The sequence below is a fragment of the Capricornis sumatraensis genome, chromosome 15, assembly GCF_032405125.1.
Source record: "Capricornis sumatraensis isolate serow.1 chromosome 15, serow.2, whole genome shotgun sequence".
Classification (NCBI taxonomy): domain Eukaryota; kingdom Metazoa; phylum Chordata; class Mammalia; order Artiodactyla; family Bovidae; genus Capricornis; species Capricornis sumatraensis.
Genome location: NC_091083.1, coordinates 55927036 through 55942694, shown reverse-complemented (window position 1 = coordinate 55942694; position 15659 = coordinate 55927036). Strand labels below are relative to the sequence as shown.

The following is a 15659-nucleotide window of genomic DNA, read 5'->3' as shown; positions in this document are numbered from 1 at the left end:
TCTACCTTTTCTAAAACCAGCTTGAACATTTGGAAGTTCTTGGTTCACATGCTGTTGAAGACTAGCTTGGAGAATTTTGAGGATTACTTTGCTAGCATGTGAGATGAGTGCAATTGTGTGGTAGTTTGAACATTCTTTGGCATTGCCTTTCTTTGGGACTGGAATGAAAACTGACTTTTCCAGTCCTGCGGCCACTGCTGAGTTTTCTAAATTTGCTGGCATATTGAGTGCAGCACTTTCACAGCATCATCTTTTAGGATTTGAAATAACTCAACTGGAATTCCATCACCTCCACTAGCTTTGTTTGTAGTAATGCTTCCTAAGGCCCACTTGACCTCACATTCCACGATGTCTGGCTCTAGGTGAGTGATCACATCATCATGATTATCTGGGTCATAAGGATCTTTTTTGTACAGTTCTTCTGTGTATTCTTGCCACCTCTTCTTAATATCTTCTGCTTCTGTTAGGTCCATACCATTTCTGTCCTTTATCGAGCTCATCTTTGCATGAAATGTTGCCTTGGTATCTCTAATTTTCTTGAGTATGTTAGGACAAGACTTTTTGAAGGAGTTTGTATCTGAACTGCATTTGGAAAGACAAATAAGCTTTTATCAGCATAAGTGGTGGAAATCTGGGTCACATCTAGAGAGGGTCCCCTAACCCCATGAATTCAAAGGTCAGCATAACTCAGTTGCTGTCTCTAGGGACAGTGGTTTAGAAGCTTCAAAGATCAAATTAGAATTGACTTGAATGGATGAGCAAGGAGAGGCAGAGATTAGCTTCTTATAAAATAAATGCTTCAGTTTGCACTTTCCTGCACTCTTGCTGGGGAAACACTCAAGACAGGAGCGGAGCCCAAGGTTGGGAGGTGGGAAAGAGTGTGGCACACAACCAGGAACAGACCAGCACATGCTTGATGATGCACTTGAAAGGCACATACATCCAAGTAAGTGTGAGCAAAGTGCTGGCTTTCAAACAAGGGAGGAGCCAGGATGTGCTTGTTATCTACTTTGTCTTAAGTTCTTGCCTTGCAAATAAGTATTCAAACATAGCTACTCACCTGTATATCTTTACCAACTCACCCTTCTCCTAAGGTTCTTTGCCAGAAACAAGATGAATCTGAAATTTGGTGTCCTTACTGTTTTCTCTTCCTCTCTTTCCCTCTCACCCTTCTAAGATCATCTTCCCACACTCTTCCTGCTTTCTCCTGGGTAAAATATAACCAATTTTAAGGGCCCAAAAAAGATTTTGTGGGTCTGCCTGGAGATAATTTTTATGATGCCTTTTTTCCCCTACAACTGTAGGAAATCTCACAAAACATATAAAGAAGTAAAAATCATCTATAATCCTATTGTTCACACACTTTAAATATTTGCTAGTTTCCTATGCAATCTTTATGAGTTGTTGTTTTTATAGAATTGGGATCATGCATTTTAGAAGACTTGGGCACAAGACAGAGCATGTAATAGACACATCCTGCTTTTCCCTGTAGTTGGAAACCAACCACTTCATAGTTTTAAACCATGTATTTTTGACTAAACAGGGTATTAGGAACATTTTCCCAATGTCATTAATCTTCAAAAATAAGATTTTTAATGTATTATATTCCTTTGAATGTTAAGCCATTATCTCTTTTCCCACTAATAATGGTAAACTGTTTCCTATTCCCTGTTACCTATCTATTCCCCCTTTTTTTTCCTACTTTAAATAACACTGTAACAAGCATTGTTGTATGGAAATCTTGAACATATCAGTGATTAGCCCTATAAGAAAGATTCCTAGAAATGGTATATCCTAGGTTAGAGAATGAACATTTTAAATGCTTATGACACCTATTGCTATTGCCTTCCAGAAATTTTGTAATGAGCTATGTTTCATTACAGGAGTGAGTAAGGGATTGTGTTCTTCCCACTCCTATCATTGGTTGATATTTTTTCATTATTCGTTCACCTCTCATGGCCTTATCCCTTCTGTCTTGTTTTGGAACTGACCTTTTAGCTCTTCCCCTTTCCCCTGGAAAATCTAGCAGGGTCATAATGCACCTGATAGGTACTTAGGAAGCACTTCTAACTCTTGACAACTGTATAGTGTAGAACTCTGGATCTGGTCCCTATGGGAAGGCTTGCAAGTTTCATTTTACAACATGTAAAATGAAAACAGTTTTTCCTGATTATAAAACAATAAAAAATAAATTAATGAGAGTTATAGTAATATAGCTACCCAAAGAAAATGCTAATAATATTATGAGTTAGAGCCTTCCAGACATTCATGCTGTTTATACTCACACACATCAGATGTATGTGTGTTAAATAATCATTACCCAAATGGGACCAAATTAAATGGTCTGTTTTATAACATTTAATATCTTCCTGTATCAATACATTAAAATTTAGAGAGAATGTCATTTGGTAGTTAAAAGCAGGGACATTGAAGCCCTTCTGCCTGGGTTAAAATCCCATTCTGCCTATTTACTGACTTTGAGACCTTGAACAAGTCACTTTACTTCTCTATGCCTCAGTTTCCAGAATTGTTGAAAGAGGATAACACTTATTCTTATCTTCCCTTATAAGAACACTGTGAAGATTAAGATATAACGCAGACACTTAGTATTATTCTGTGTTGATACTTAACTGTGTTAGCTATTAGTGTTTATATAATATACATATTTTAAAATATTCATTTATTTTGTAATTAGAGCTTCCCAGGTGGTGCTAGTGGTTAAGAACTGCCTGCCAATGCAGAAGACTTCAGAGATGAGGGTTCAATGCCTGGACTGGAAAAATCCCCTGGAGGAGGGCATAGCAACACACTCCAGTATTCTTGCCTGGAAAATCCCATGGACAGAAGAGCCTGGCGGGCTAAAACTCCATGGGGTCACAGAGAGTCAGACATGACTGAAACAACTTAACACACATATTTTGTAATTACAGAATTATAGAAGTAATAAGTAATTTTCATTATAGAAAATGAAAACATTGGAGAAATAAATAAGGTACAACTTAGTTCATATGCATCAAAATCTGCCCATATGCACAATACTTACACCAAACCATTACTTAAACTGTGGTTATCTAAGATAATGGAATTATGGGGGACTTCCACTACTTTTTTATGATGATTTTTTTTCACAATTGTAAGAAATCTCAAGAATATATTTTCTAAATCAAAATAGGTTCATCATATCAGTATATATTTTTATAAGCTTATGCATACACATACACACTCTTGTAATTTTTCTTCAGTTCAGTTCAGTTCAGTTGCTCAGTTGTGTCCGACTCTGCGACCCCACGAATCGCAGCACGCCAGGCCTCCCTGTCCATCACCAACTCCCAGAGTTCACTGAGACTCACGTCTATCGAGTCAGTGATGCCATCCAGCCATCTCATCCTCTGTCGTCCCCTTCTCCTCCTGCCCCCAATCCCTCCCAGCATCAGAGTCTTTTCCAATGAGCCAACTCTTCGCATGAGGTAGCCAAAGTACTGGAGTTTCAGCTTTAGCATCATTCCTTCCAAAGAAATCCCAGGGCTAATCTCCTTCAGAATGCACTGGTTGGATCTCCTTGCAGTCCAAGGGACTCTCAAGAGTCTTCTCCAACACCACAGTTCAAAAGCATCAATTCTTTGGCGCTGAGCCTTCTTCACAGTCCAACTCTCACATCCATACAAGACCACAGGAAAAACCATAGCCTTGACTAGATGGACCTTTGTTTTTTTTTTTTTTTTTTTTTTTTGTATTTTTTTTTTATTTTTTTTTATTAAATTTTAAAATCTTTAATTCTTACATGTGTTCCCAAACATGAAACCCCCTCCCACCTCCCTCCCCATAACATGGCATTCTATCATGTATACTATCATGTAAGAATTGAATCGCCAGTCTATGTCTGACGCAGGATACAGCATGCTTGGGGCTGGTGCATGGGGATCACCCACATAGATGGACCTTTGTTGACAAAGTAATGTCTCTGCTTTTGAATATGCTGTCTAGGTTGGTCATCACTTTTCTTCCAAGGAGTAAGCGTCTTTTAATTTCATGGCGGCAGTCACCGTCTGCATCTTTCTTACTTGGTGATATAATTTAGACGTCTTTCTGTGTAAATGCTGGATTGATTTTGCTCATTCTTTTGGACAGCTGCATGATATTCTGTTGGATGGTTGTGCCACAATTTATCTAACCATCGCCTTATTGGTAAACTTTTCCTCCATTATTTTTGCTATTACAAACAATCTTTTAGTGAACATTTTCCCACGTACATCCATGTGCATGTATGTGAGGGTTTTTATAGGAGAAATTTCTGGAAGTGGAATTACTGGTTCAGTGGGTATGTAGATTTTTAAAAGTTTTTCACACTGATTACCAAATTGTCTTTCACAGATGTCATACACATTTAAACTCCCACCAGTAGTATATGACAGTGCTTGTTTGCCCACGCAGCAATGGGTATCATCCTATGCTTTCATCTTTGTCAGTCTAATAGGTGTGATAATATCTCTTTGTCATTTTAATTTTTTATTGGAGGATAAATGCTCTACAATGTTATTGTGTTTTCTGCCATACAACAACACAAATCAGCCTTAATTTTCTTTTAATTGTGGTGGAGTTAAAACTATCTTCATATGTTTAGTGATCATTTTTATTGCTTATGAAAATTGCCTGTTCATTGTCCATTATTGGCATGTTTGACTTCTTTTGCGTCTTGTTGTTTTTAGTTCCTAACTTTTTTGTAACACCAAAGACTGCAGCCAACCAGGTTTATCTGTCCATGGGATTTTCCAGACAAGAATATTGGAGTGGGTTCCTCCTCCAGGGGATCTTCCTTACCCATGGATCAAACCTATGTCTCCTGCATTGCAGATAGGAGAATCTGGCTTTATCACTGAGCCACCTGGGAACAGGTTCTTTTGTATCTTATTGATTTGTAAATACTTTATAATATTCATTATAGTAACTGTCTAGTATACATGTTGCATATATTTTCCCTATTTTATTGATTTTTTTCAACCTTTTTTCCTCTCTCTTCTTCAGACTGGATACTTTATACTGATCTGACTTCCAGTTTACTCTTTCCTCTGTTATCTCTATCCTGCTAGTAAGCCATCCACTGAATTAATTTCAGATACTGGACTTTTTTCCAGTTAAAATTACCCATTTGGTTCTTTTTCTATATTTTCTGTTTTTCTGCTAAGAGGTTCCTCTTTTCATTTGTTATGAGCATATTTCCCTTTACTCCATTGATCATAATTATCATAACTGCTTTAAAGTCTTTACCCAGTAATTCTAACATCTGGGCTATCTAAGGGTTAATTTCTGTTGATTGTCTTTTGCCTTGAGGATAAGTGACATTTTTCTGGTTCTTTGGATGTTCATTAATTGAGGATTGTATCCTGGTCATTGGCTATGTCTTGATTCTGCATGTTGTCTTAGGAGCCTACCTGGGGTAGACTCAAACTGCAAACTCTGTCTCACCTGCGGTAGGCAGCAGCTCAAGTTTCAGTTCATTTTTTAAATTTTTATCTGGACTGTTTGTGGTTTGCCTTGTATATGCCTAGCTCAGGGGTCATCCAGAAGCTTAGGCAGAGTTAATATACAAATCTATGTTCCACTTTCCGACTCTCCTTTCCAAGACTTCTGCCACACCCTCTAGTGATTCTAGTTAACCCAGAGTTTGTTTCTTAACTCCTCAGGTCAGAAAGAAGTGGACTGTCTGTTGGAACTTTTACTGCCCTGCACTGTCCATCTACTGCAGCTTGTCCTTAGGAGCAAGGTCACCAAAGCACAACTCGCTCCGTGCTAGTCTCTTCCTCAAAGTTTTGACACCCTTCCAAAATCCTCCTACTTTGTACTCCCAGATAGTTATATTTTGTCAGTTTGTTGTTTTTGCACAAGAGACTATCCATTATGAGCTTATTCTTCCATGCTGGAAACAGAACTATAGTCTCTTTGTTTACTTGGTATATGAAAGCTTAATATTTTTACCTAGCCATATGTATCATTCTGAAGTCAGTTCTCTGCTTAAAACTATCTTTTCCACCTCAGGAATATAAAAAAATTTTTTTCAAGTTGAATAGAACTTGAATTTATGTCAGACTTACATTTTCTTCCAAGTTGGACCTAAAACTGCCAACGTTAATGTGGTTGTTGTGGTATTGGAGAGGAGGAGAATAGAGGGCAGAATAAAGAATGAAGAAAGCTTTGGATAACTGTTTACACCTGGTGAGAGTGGGGACCAATGACTGAGAGCCTGCAGATTGGGAGATGAGGGCGCCACTGATTTAGAACATTTAGGACCGGCATGTGCATTCTTCTATCCAGACCTCAACCTCAGGGCTCTGTGGCTCTTAGCCAGACCTGTCACTCTTGCTGCACCCCATTCACTTTCATCCCACATGAAATACAGTAGTGTACCTCAGCAGGATGCGCAAGAGAAAGCTGTGTGGGTTTGCTCACTGGGTCTTGGCTCTAACCTAGATCCATTCTGCTCCTCAGAAAAGCAGGAGAACATGGTGATTTTGGAGTTAGGCATACATGGGGCCACACTTTGACTTTGCATTGTTAGCTGCTTGACTTCTCTGAGCCTCAGTTTCCCCTTTTATGAGATGAGCATAAAAACAGTACCCATCTAACCATGCTGTGAGAATTTGAGGAGACAGTGCTTGCCAAGGTCTAGCACAATAGCTGGCCCAGAGTAAACTCACTTGAGTGCGAGGGCGCTGCCCTGCCAGGTCAGAGATGTGGCGCTTCGCCATTCCTCTGCTGTGTGGCCTTGGCCAAACTCTGCAGTGTGTGGCTCTGTCTGCAGGAATTTCCACGTCTGGAATGAAGCCTGGTTTGTGCGGCCTGACCTGAGCCCTTCGTACAATGGATGGCAGGTTCTGGACGCCACCCCTCAGGAGAGAAGCCAAGGTAACCACTCTTCCATCAGCCTGCCGGTGCCCCCCTTCTCTGGGTTTGGCTCTAAGTCATGACTTCTCAATCTTTACAATGGTGGAAAGCGGCACAGCAAGATCACCTAAATCTTCTCTGCCTTTGGGGGTGCAGAGAGGGATTAAAACAGAAGCATTTTCAAAGTAGATTTTCCTCTTAATTGGCTTAGTTCAGGCTGCTGTTTAAATGACTGCCATCCCTGCTCTCACATGACTGCTGCAAAGGCCCTGGCCCATGGCCGGCAATAGGGAAGGGAACTGTCCCTGCCAACACTGATTCTCCCACACAGCCTCTAGTAGCCCATCCCTCCCAGCATAGAAACCTTCCGTGTCCCTTTGCCTTGGGATTTAGTCCAGATTCCCTGGCTCAGCTTCAGGCCTCTGTGGTCACGGTCCCCAGCACCCCTCTCACCTTCTGGGTGTCCCCCGCCAGGCTGAGCTCTCCTTCTCACAGGCTGGCCCTTCCCCGCCCCTGATGGCCACTCTCCCATCAGATCTCGGGCATTGGGCTCTCCGGGAACCTTTCCTCGTCCCTTCCCTGATTTCCAGAGCATTCTTATCCATTACCTTCATTTTCAATTGTTTCTTTCAAACAAAAAAATTATAAAAGTCATATATGCATGGTTAAAAATGGTTAAAAAAAAATTCAAATCATTCCTAAAAGATTTACAATGAAAATGAAGTCTTACCCCCTCCCTTGCTGCAACATCTCTACCAGAGGCAATGAGATTCGGGGAACTTGGGTGTGAGGAGGGTAACTTCCAGATATTTTCTAGGCCACTATTCAAACTTCTCACTGCAACTCATTAGTGGTTATAAAATCAAGTTAATGGGTTGTGACCATTGTTTTAAGAAATGAAATAGAATAGCATGGAAAGGAGTGAGGAAAGGAAAGAAAAAGAAACTATCGGAGTGTATTGGACATTAAGAATAAGAATTTTCCTGTGGGATTTTTGTTTCAGGACCACATATGTGCCATGATGTAAAAACATTTCTAGAGATCATGGTAAAAAAAAAAAAAAAAAAAAAGCTGAAAGTCACTGTCACTGTTTCAGGCATATAAAAGTGCGTGTGTTTGTTTTATAAACACACATGGAATAATATTCTTCTATTCTGCTGTAACTTACTTTTTATCGTCTGGGCACTTCATGAAGGAAGCTGTATCTGTGTATCTATACCTGCATCTACATTTATGTCCTTCCATCCACCCATCCACCTATGAATCTGTCTACCTATCTGTCCATTTCTCCATGTATCCACCCACCTACCTACCTATCTGTCTGAGCTAGCTATGCTGAGTGCTCAAGAAGGGAGGTGATGGTCAGGGCTTGGGAGCCCAAAGAAGCAGGACATCTCTGTAGGCTGGGTTTGCAGAGAAGCCTTCCAAAATAGGCGGATGATTTGGGAAGAATGATTTGCAGAGTAGAAAAGAAGCAGCCCTGAGCACAAGACAGTCAGACTTTCCTCTTTAGGAAACAGATTGAAAGCAGGGGGTTAGCACAAATTATGCACCTACAGAATGCAGGAGTGGGCCGTCTTCTGTGGAGCTGGAGTCTGACCAGAGTGCTATTGGACAAGATAACAGTAGCCCCAGAGGGTCCTGCTGAGTGCCCAAAGAGGAGAGCAGACAATCAGGGTTGAAGGAGTTTGGGGTAGAAGCAGGGGAGCTGGGCGGTGGGGACGGCCCCCAGAGGAGCAGGCCATGAGGCGGGCTGTTGCAGAGGGGTCTGGCTTTGGCACACATCCAACCTCTGCACCCTGGCCCCCAGGGGTGTTCCAGTGCGGCCCTGCTTCGGTGATCGCTATCCGAGAGGGTAATGTCGACTGGGACTTCGACATGCCCTTCATCTTTGCGGAGGTCAATGCCGACCGCATCACGTGGATCTACGAGTCGAGTGGTGCCTTGAAGAAGAACTCCTCAGACACTCACAGCGTCGGCAAGTACATCAGTACCAAGGCGGTGGGCAGCAACTCTCGCGTGGATGTCACCGAAAAGTACAAGTATCCAGAAGGTAGGAGGGGCTTGGATGGGCTGTGCCACCCAGGGCCTGACGGTGGGAAGACAGCTTTGAGGCGGCAGAAGGAAAACTTGCTCATGCTCCTCCCTCTTTCTCAGCCTGCTGTGCCTGAATGTTAGGACTGCTCCCTAGCATCTACTGCCCAGTTCCCCAGACTGTTTCCTGTGGGGATAAAACCATCAAGGGCAGACACAGTGCCAGCGGAAATGCGCTGAAGGACTCAGGCGGCTGTCAGTCTAGCTCGTCTCCAGCTGTGTCCCTTTGCCAATTGCACCATTAGGGTGACAGCACCATGACTGAGCATCACAGGGAGAAACATGGCCCCCACAGAAGACCCCCAGGGGTCTCTGTCAGTCCACTCCCCTTGCCTCCAAGAAGCGCAAGCAGGAAACATCCTCTGAAAAAAGAAATGGACAGTCCCCAGAGACATGGGGACTGCTTTGTCTGCTTCAGTGGCTCCCTGAAAGCCAGATGAGGTGGGGACACCTCCTACACCATGAGGACAATGCCCAAGTCCCTGAAATTGTCACCATCCACTTGAGTGCTGATCCCCCTAAAGTCACCTAGAAGCCTAGTTGGTAGGAGGCTACCTTTAACACAAATTACGAGTGTTGCTCTGTTTCAGAAGTTGCTTTCAGTGTTAGCAAATTAATATCTCTGAGGAATCTCAATAGTGACAAAATTCTACATTTGAAGGTGATGTTCATTTTAGAAATAGGCCAAAGTGAATTAATGCTTGCTCTAGCAGGCCAGTCACTCCTTAATGGGATCGACATGTCACTCTAAACGCTTTGAAATAGTTACTTTAGCGGGTCCTCACTGCTGGTTCTGAGATGTCAAGAAAAGTGCTCTTGAGAAGGTACCCATGTGCACCCTAAAGTAAACCCCACAGTTCGGTGCCCTGGATGGCTGCTGCTGGCTGCCGTATACAAAAGAGGAAAGCTGAGCAGGGGGGTAGGCTCCAACTCCAGGTGGATGAGCTGCTGGGTGTGGGTCCTTTGGAGGCACCAGAGTAATGAGATTGGTGCTTTCCGTTAGACCCCAGTGCACTTCTGCAGCCCATTCCTCCCGCTGGGGTCAGATGGCCTTTCTCTCAGTCAGTAAACATGTACTGAGACCTCCCCGAGTGCCCATTCTTGCTCAACTCCAGGAGGCCAGGAAGCACCCTGCAGATGGGCGCCTGCCCCTCCAGAGCTCACAGGCTGGAGGTCAGGCTTGAGTGTGACAAGCATTCTCAACAGTGTTCTGATGTAGAAACCAGGGTAGGGGCCAAGGAACTGATAACCCCAGGCAGGAGGTGAACTCTGCCCTACCCCTTATAGCTGTGCAACCTCAAGTACGATTCTTAGCAACTCTGATCCCTCACTTCCTCACCTGTAAAATGAGAAGAGCAAGGCCTCTCTTCAATGGAATTTAAATGAGCTAGTGTATAGAAGGAGAAGGAAATGGCAACCCATTCCAGTGTTCTTGCTTGGAGAATCCCAGGAACAAGGGAGCCTGGTGGGCTGCCATCTATGGGGTTGCCCAGAGTCGGACACGACTAAGGCGCCTTAGCAGCAGCAGCAGTGTATAGGAAGTATCAAGAGCAGTGCCTGGCCCATAGTGAGGACTTAATAAATAGTGATGATTTTTATCAACTTGAACATCTGCAGCCTCATCAGAATGACCTCCCAAAGGGACTTTTAAAACGCACTGCCTATACAGTTGTGTGATTCTGTGGGGCCCCTTATCTGAGTGTCACACCTTAATTCCACTTCTTGGGGGTTCTGGCTGTCCCAGCCAAACCTCCTGAGCAATGAGGAGGGGCCCCAGCCAGGTGGAGAGATCCCCGCCAGACCCCTGGCAATGCCCCAGCCCTTGTGTGACAGCAGGACTGATCACCCCACCTGTTGTTGCCCATTCTCCCTTACCTAATGATTCTAGCTTGTGTCTGATGGCCTGAGGGAGGAAAAGCCCATAAAATGGGTTGCTAAGCATTTGCGCAACAGCAACACCAAAGGAAAAAACAGTAGCAGGAAGCTTAGTCTTGAGTAAGCCTGGCAGGTGACCTATATAGGTATCTAGGCTCTGAGCCTCATTGTGCAAACACAACTGCTTCAAGGTTCTGGGCACAGAGGCTCAGCTCCCTGCTCAGCCATCAGACCTGGGTGTGGATTTACAGCTCGGCTAGAGAATGGGAAGGCACCAAAAGGAACCCAGCCCACCAGGAGCTATCAACTCGGGTAATTTGGCTGCCTGCCTTCTTTTCAGTAGGGTGTGTGGGAGAAACTACTAGACTTCAGGTCTAGGCTTCTGGGGACTGGCCCTCTTTGCACCCCTAAGTCTCAGATTACCAACCACTTGGTCCAGACACTCCTCCTCTTTAGGACCTTAACTCCAACGCGATGTGCTTAGATGTCTCTGCCAGTTGTTACATGTAACTTATAGGAAAGATTTCACTAAATGATAAAGTGCTTCTAATAACTCATCTTAAAATTTCACAGGTTTGTTGGGGAGGTTAGGGGCAGGAGCGTAAACATGGTCATTCTTCTTTGTGTTTCTCTGTCCATGTTACTGGAAGGTCAACATCTTCTCCTTGTTATTGGGTCTATCTTCTGGTCAAGACAAGGAGACTTATGTGCCCTGTGTGGTCTACCCTGGCTCAGAGGCTTGGAGTTGGTTATCAGCTCTTAGTGCCCCAAGAGCTGTGGTTTTTTGGCCATGATCTTGGCCATTTTCTGGGGACTATTTATAGTATCACATTCAGCAGCACCGGCAACAAAGGCTAAACCCATCCTGTGGTTCACCCTTTGTGTTTTTGAAAACTGAACTCTCAACAATTTAAACTAGTCATAACCTGGAACCATACCAACTGTGGGAAGTTCTTGTCAACAGACAAAGACAAAAGTTCCACTCTCCGATTCTCAAAGCATCATTAGAAATAAAGCAGAATAACATGATAAAGTGGTTTGGAATTTATTTCAGTGAGGTAATTCTAAATCATAGTTTTCTCACTTATGAACTCATTCTAATCTTTTTAAGCTCAGACTTGTTATTTTTTAAATTATCAGTTTGTTCTTTGGGCTTCCCTGGTGGCTCAGATGGTAAAGAATCTGCCTGCAATGCAGGAGACCCAGGTTCAATCTCTGGGTCAGGAAGATAGTCTGGAGAAAGGAATGGCTACCCACTCCAGTATTCTTGCCTGGAGAATTCCATAGACAGAGGAGCCTGGTGGGCTGCTGTCCATGGTTGCAAAGAGTCAGACATGACTGAGCGACTAACACACACTTTGTTCTTTAAGTCTCACAAAGGACATTTTATTAAAAGAAAGAAAGGAGGGAAGGAGGAAGGGATGGAGGAAGGGAGGCAGGGAGAGCTGGAGAGAGTGAAGGAAGGAAGGGATCTAACCTAATTAACCTAAGCAAAACATCAAGCTATGTATTTTATGCAGCTTTCCCTAAGCTTAATGGAAATTTGAGCTGATTGGAAGAGCTGGGCTGTGAGCCTCATGTTAAGGAGAATGAAATGGAGACCTGGGGGAGGTCAGACACTTGCTTGGAGGTCAGACAAATGTTAAGGAGGGTGAAATGGAGACCTGGAGGAGGTCAGACCCTTGCTTGGATTAGAATCATTGTGCAAGCAGCAGAACCAGGGTTAGTTCCAGGCCGCCTTTCCAGGCAGGGAACTGCTCTTTGTTCTCATTGCCACTGCATCTCTGAGATACTTCTCTCTTTTCCCACCACACAGGTTCCAGCCAGGAAAGACAAGTATTTGAAAAGGCTTTGAGGAAACTTAAACCCAGAGCATCATTTAGCGCAACATCTGCAAGCAGCCTGGCAAGAGACGAACAGGAGCCTAGCATCTCTGGGAGGTTCAAGGTCGCTGGTGTACTGGCCGTGGGCAAAGAAGTCAACCTGATCCTAATACTCAAAAACCTAACAAGCGATACAAAGACAGTGACAGTGAATATGACAGCCTGGACCATCGTCTATAACGGCACTCTCGTACACGAGGTGTGGAAGGACTCTGTCGCTAAATCCCTGAATCCCGAAGAAGGTAATTCAACCTGTAGGCTGCTGGGATGCCACACACTCATGGTAGCTGGCATCCTCTTGGGGTTGGAGAGCTCCTATTGGAACCAAATCAACTGATTAAGGAAGGAAATAGCACATGGTAAGCAGTACAAGTGGGGGTGTGCCAACCAAAATACTTTCATGCCCTGGAGGAGAAAGGAAAAGGCCTTTGGCAGTTAAAGACAAACCACAGTATCCCTTACCTACCATTTTGCCCAGTGTGCAGAGTGCTTCCTCATATACTCTTATGTACTATCACATTTGACCTTCTACAAGGACAGATTTCAGCATTCCTTTTGCAGAGCCAGAAACTGAGGCTTGGAGAGATTGTGATTCACTTAAAAGATTAAGTGTCATAGCTAGTAGGTGGCCAGATCCTGGTCCTGGACTTCCTGATGTGAAATCCAGTGCCACCACCCATTTTCTCGGTTTTACTGCTGCGACCCCTTCCTCTTTCCAGCTCCCACCTTACCTTACCCCCATCCCACAATGAATCACTTTCTGGGTTTCACCCTAGAAGGGTTGCAATATACCACGAGGGCTTGAATCCCCACCAGTGTTCCCCCACAGCTGCCAGTGGGTGGGTGAAATTCCTTGATTTCCAGTGACAGTGATGGGTTTTCTTGGAGGCCTGAGCCTCTGGGAGGAAGAGTGAGTTGGTTCTCCTGGATAGCACAGATGGGAGGGGAACAAGGTGGAGCAGAGAGAGGCTGGGGCTGTGGAAGGATTAGAAGGCAGGTGTTGCCCAAGTTGGCAAAATCCTTCAAGCTGTTATGAAAAGTCTGGACTTACAAAGCAGATTAATAAGGGTGGGGTGGCTATTTGCTTCACATAAGGAACTAATAAAAACTGATTACTTATACAGCCCATCTTGAAAAGATTTTGTCTGCAGAGAAACTGAGAGCTGTCACACCTGTCAGAGGCAGCATCCCCTAGCAACCTGTCTTCTGGCAGAACTGAGCAGAAATCTTCCCTATAACAAAGGCTGGCTGTTATTTACCTTCAAAGCTCAAGGGAAGAGCTATTTTTGTAGGCCAAAAATAATTTATGTGAGGGAAATGCTTTTTTAAAAAGCTGTACTTCTGCAAGAAGCAACAGAGTTAAATGGGAAGGCAGGAGGAAGCAGGCAAAGTGGTCTTGGAGCCCTGACATCATCACCTACTCTCTGGATGACCCTGTTAAGTCTCCCTCCTTTCCTGAGCCTCAGGGTTCACTGTTCAAGGGAGCTGGACCAGCTGATGCCAGGGCCTGTTGTCTCCATATTTGGAGCAGGCTGGGTAAATCCCTCCAGTGCTGAAAGCAGAGACAGCTCCCTCCTTACAGCCTCACCTCAAGGAGTGTGTGACCTGTAGGTGCCGGGCACCACCCAACCACCTAGCACGACTGCACGAGGAAGGGGGAGAGCACCCAAAGGCAGCCAAGGCCCCCCCTTGCTTGCCCAGTGAGTCAGAGAGGGACCTTGAAGTTTGGAGAGGAGCCAGAGAAATGGAGAAAAGCTGGGGAAGGCCTTTCCATCTGAGGGGACCTTGTGACTCAGAGCATGGAGGTGGTAAGGCACCTGTGTTGTCACAAGGACAAAGAGAACTGTGGGAAGGAACATTCTTTTGAGGAAGAGAGAGACACAGGGCCATACTGAGGGGTCTGAACTTTATTCCTGAGGCAGCGAGGGACCACAGGAGATTTTTCAGGTGACACAGAAGAAGAGTGACATGATTTGGGGGAAAAGTGCTTCTAAAGCCCACCTGACTGGTGCATGTGTGTGACTTAGAAGCTGGAGAGACCAGAAGCAGGGTGGTGGTTCAGATGCTGTGGCAATAGGATCCCAGGCTATACGGTCACCTGAGAGGACCAAGCTCTTATGTAGACAGGCCCTGGCTTCCCTTGCTAGTTATTATCATGCTGCCATCATTACTGTTTTCTTTACTTGGCAATGAGTTAATACTCATATTCTTCCCTGCCCCTTAGATGGAAATTTGCCCTCTGATATTTACCAGGACAGGGAGGAAGTCTGAGCCCTCGTGAGCTCCTCCTCCTGGAATCCGCCCAGCCAGCCGGCATCCTGGTCTCAGGGCCCCCGCTCTGCAGCAGGTGTGGAGCAGGCAGGTGTTCCCCCAGGGCCCAGCAGGGAGGACTCAGGCAAGCCTGGGCTTCAGGTGCTCCCAGCCAGCCCACACTGACTCGGCTTGGCATCAGCTTTTAAGGTTTCAGAAGCCAACCCCTCCTCTCACACTGCTTCCTGTTTTCTTCTTCCAGAAATAGAGCACCCTGTAAAGATCACATATGCTCAGTACGAGAAGTACCTGAAGGCGGACAACATGATCCGGGCCACAGCCGTGTGCCAGGTCACTGACGAGCCTGAGGTGGTGGTGGAGAGGGACGTCATCCTGGACAACCCCACCCTGACCCTTGAGGTAAAGGGATGCTGAAGGGGCACTGCTCCATGCTAGCCCAGCCCTCCCAGACCACAGGGAAAGCCCTCTCTGCCAACAGGCCAAGCACAGGGTCCAGCTCGGATCCAGCCTCTGCCAAAAGGATCAGCCAAGAGTTCTGCTCAGAGCAGTGTCCTTGGGAGATCCCAGTGGTCCAGTGGTTAGGACTCTATGCTGTCACTGCCGAGGATGCAGGTCCAACCCCCAGTTAGGGAACTAAGATCCTGCCAGTGGCGCAGC

General features: G+C 44.9%; 1 protein-coding gene across 1 annotated transcript in view; it reads left to right on the top strand.

The window, feature by feature from the left end:
• The window catches only part of TGM3 (transglutaminase 3), a 44298-nt gene that overhangs the window by 24563 nt on the left and 4076 nt on the right, over positions 1 to 15659 (top strand). Inside the window, exons 8-11 of the mRNA XM_068987009.1 lie at positions 6797 to 6900; positions 8690 to 8932; positions 12665 to 12973; positions 15244 to 15401. Coding sequence (XP_068843110.1) covers positions 6797 to 6900; positions 8690 to 8932; positions 12665 to 12973; positions 15244 to 15401 — 814 coding nt within the window. The remainder of the gene's footprint in view (positions 1 to 6796; positions 6901 to 8689; positions 8933 to 12664; positions 12974 to 15243; positions 15402 to 15659) is intronic.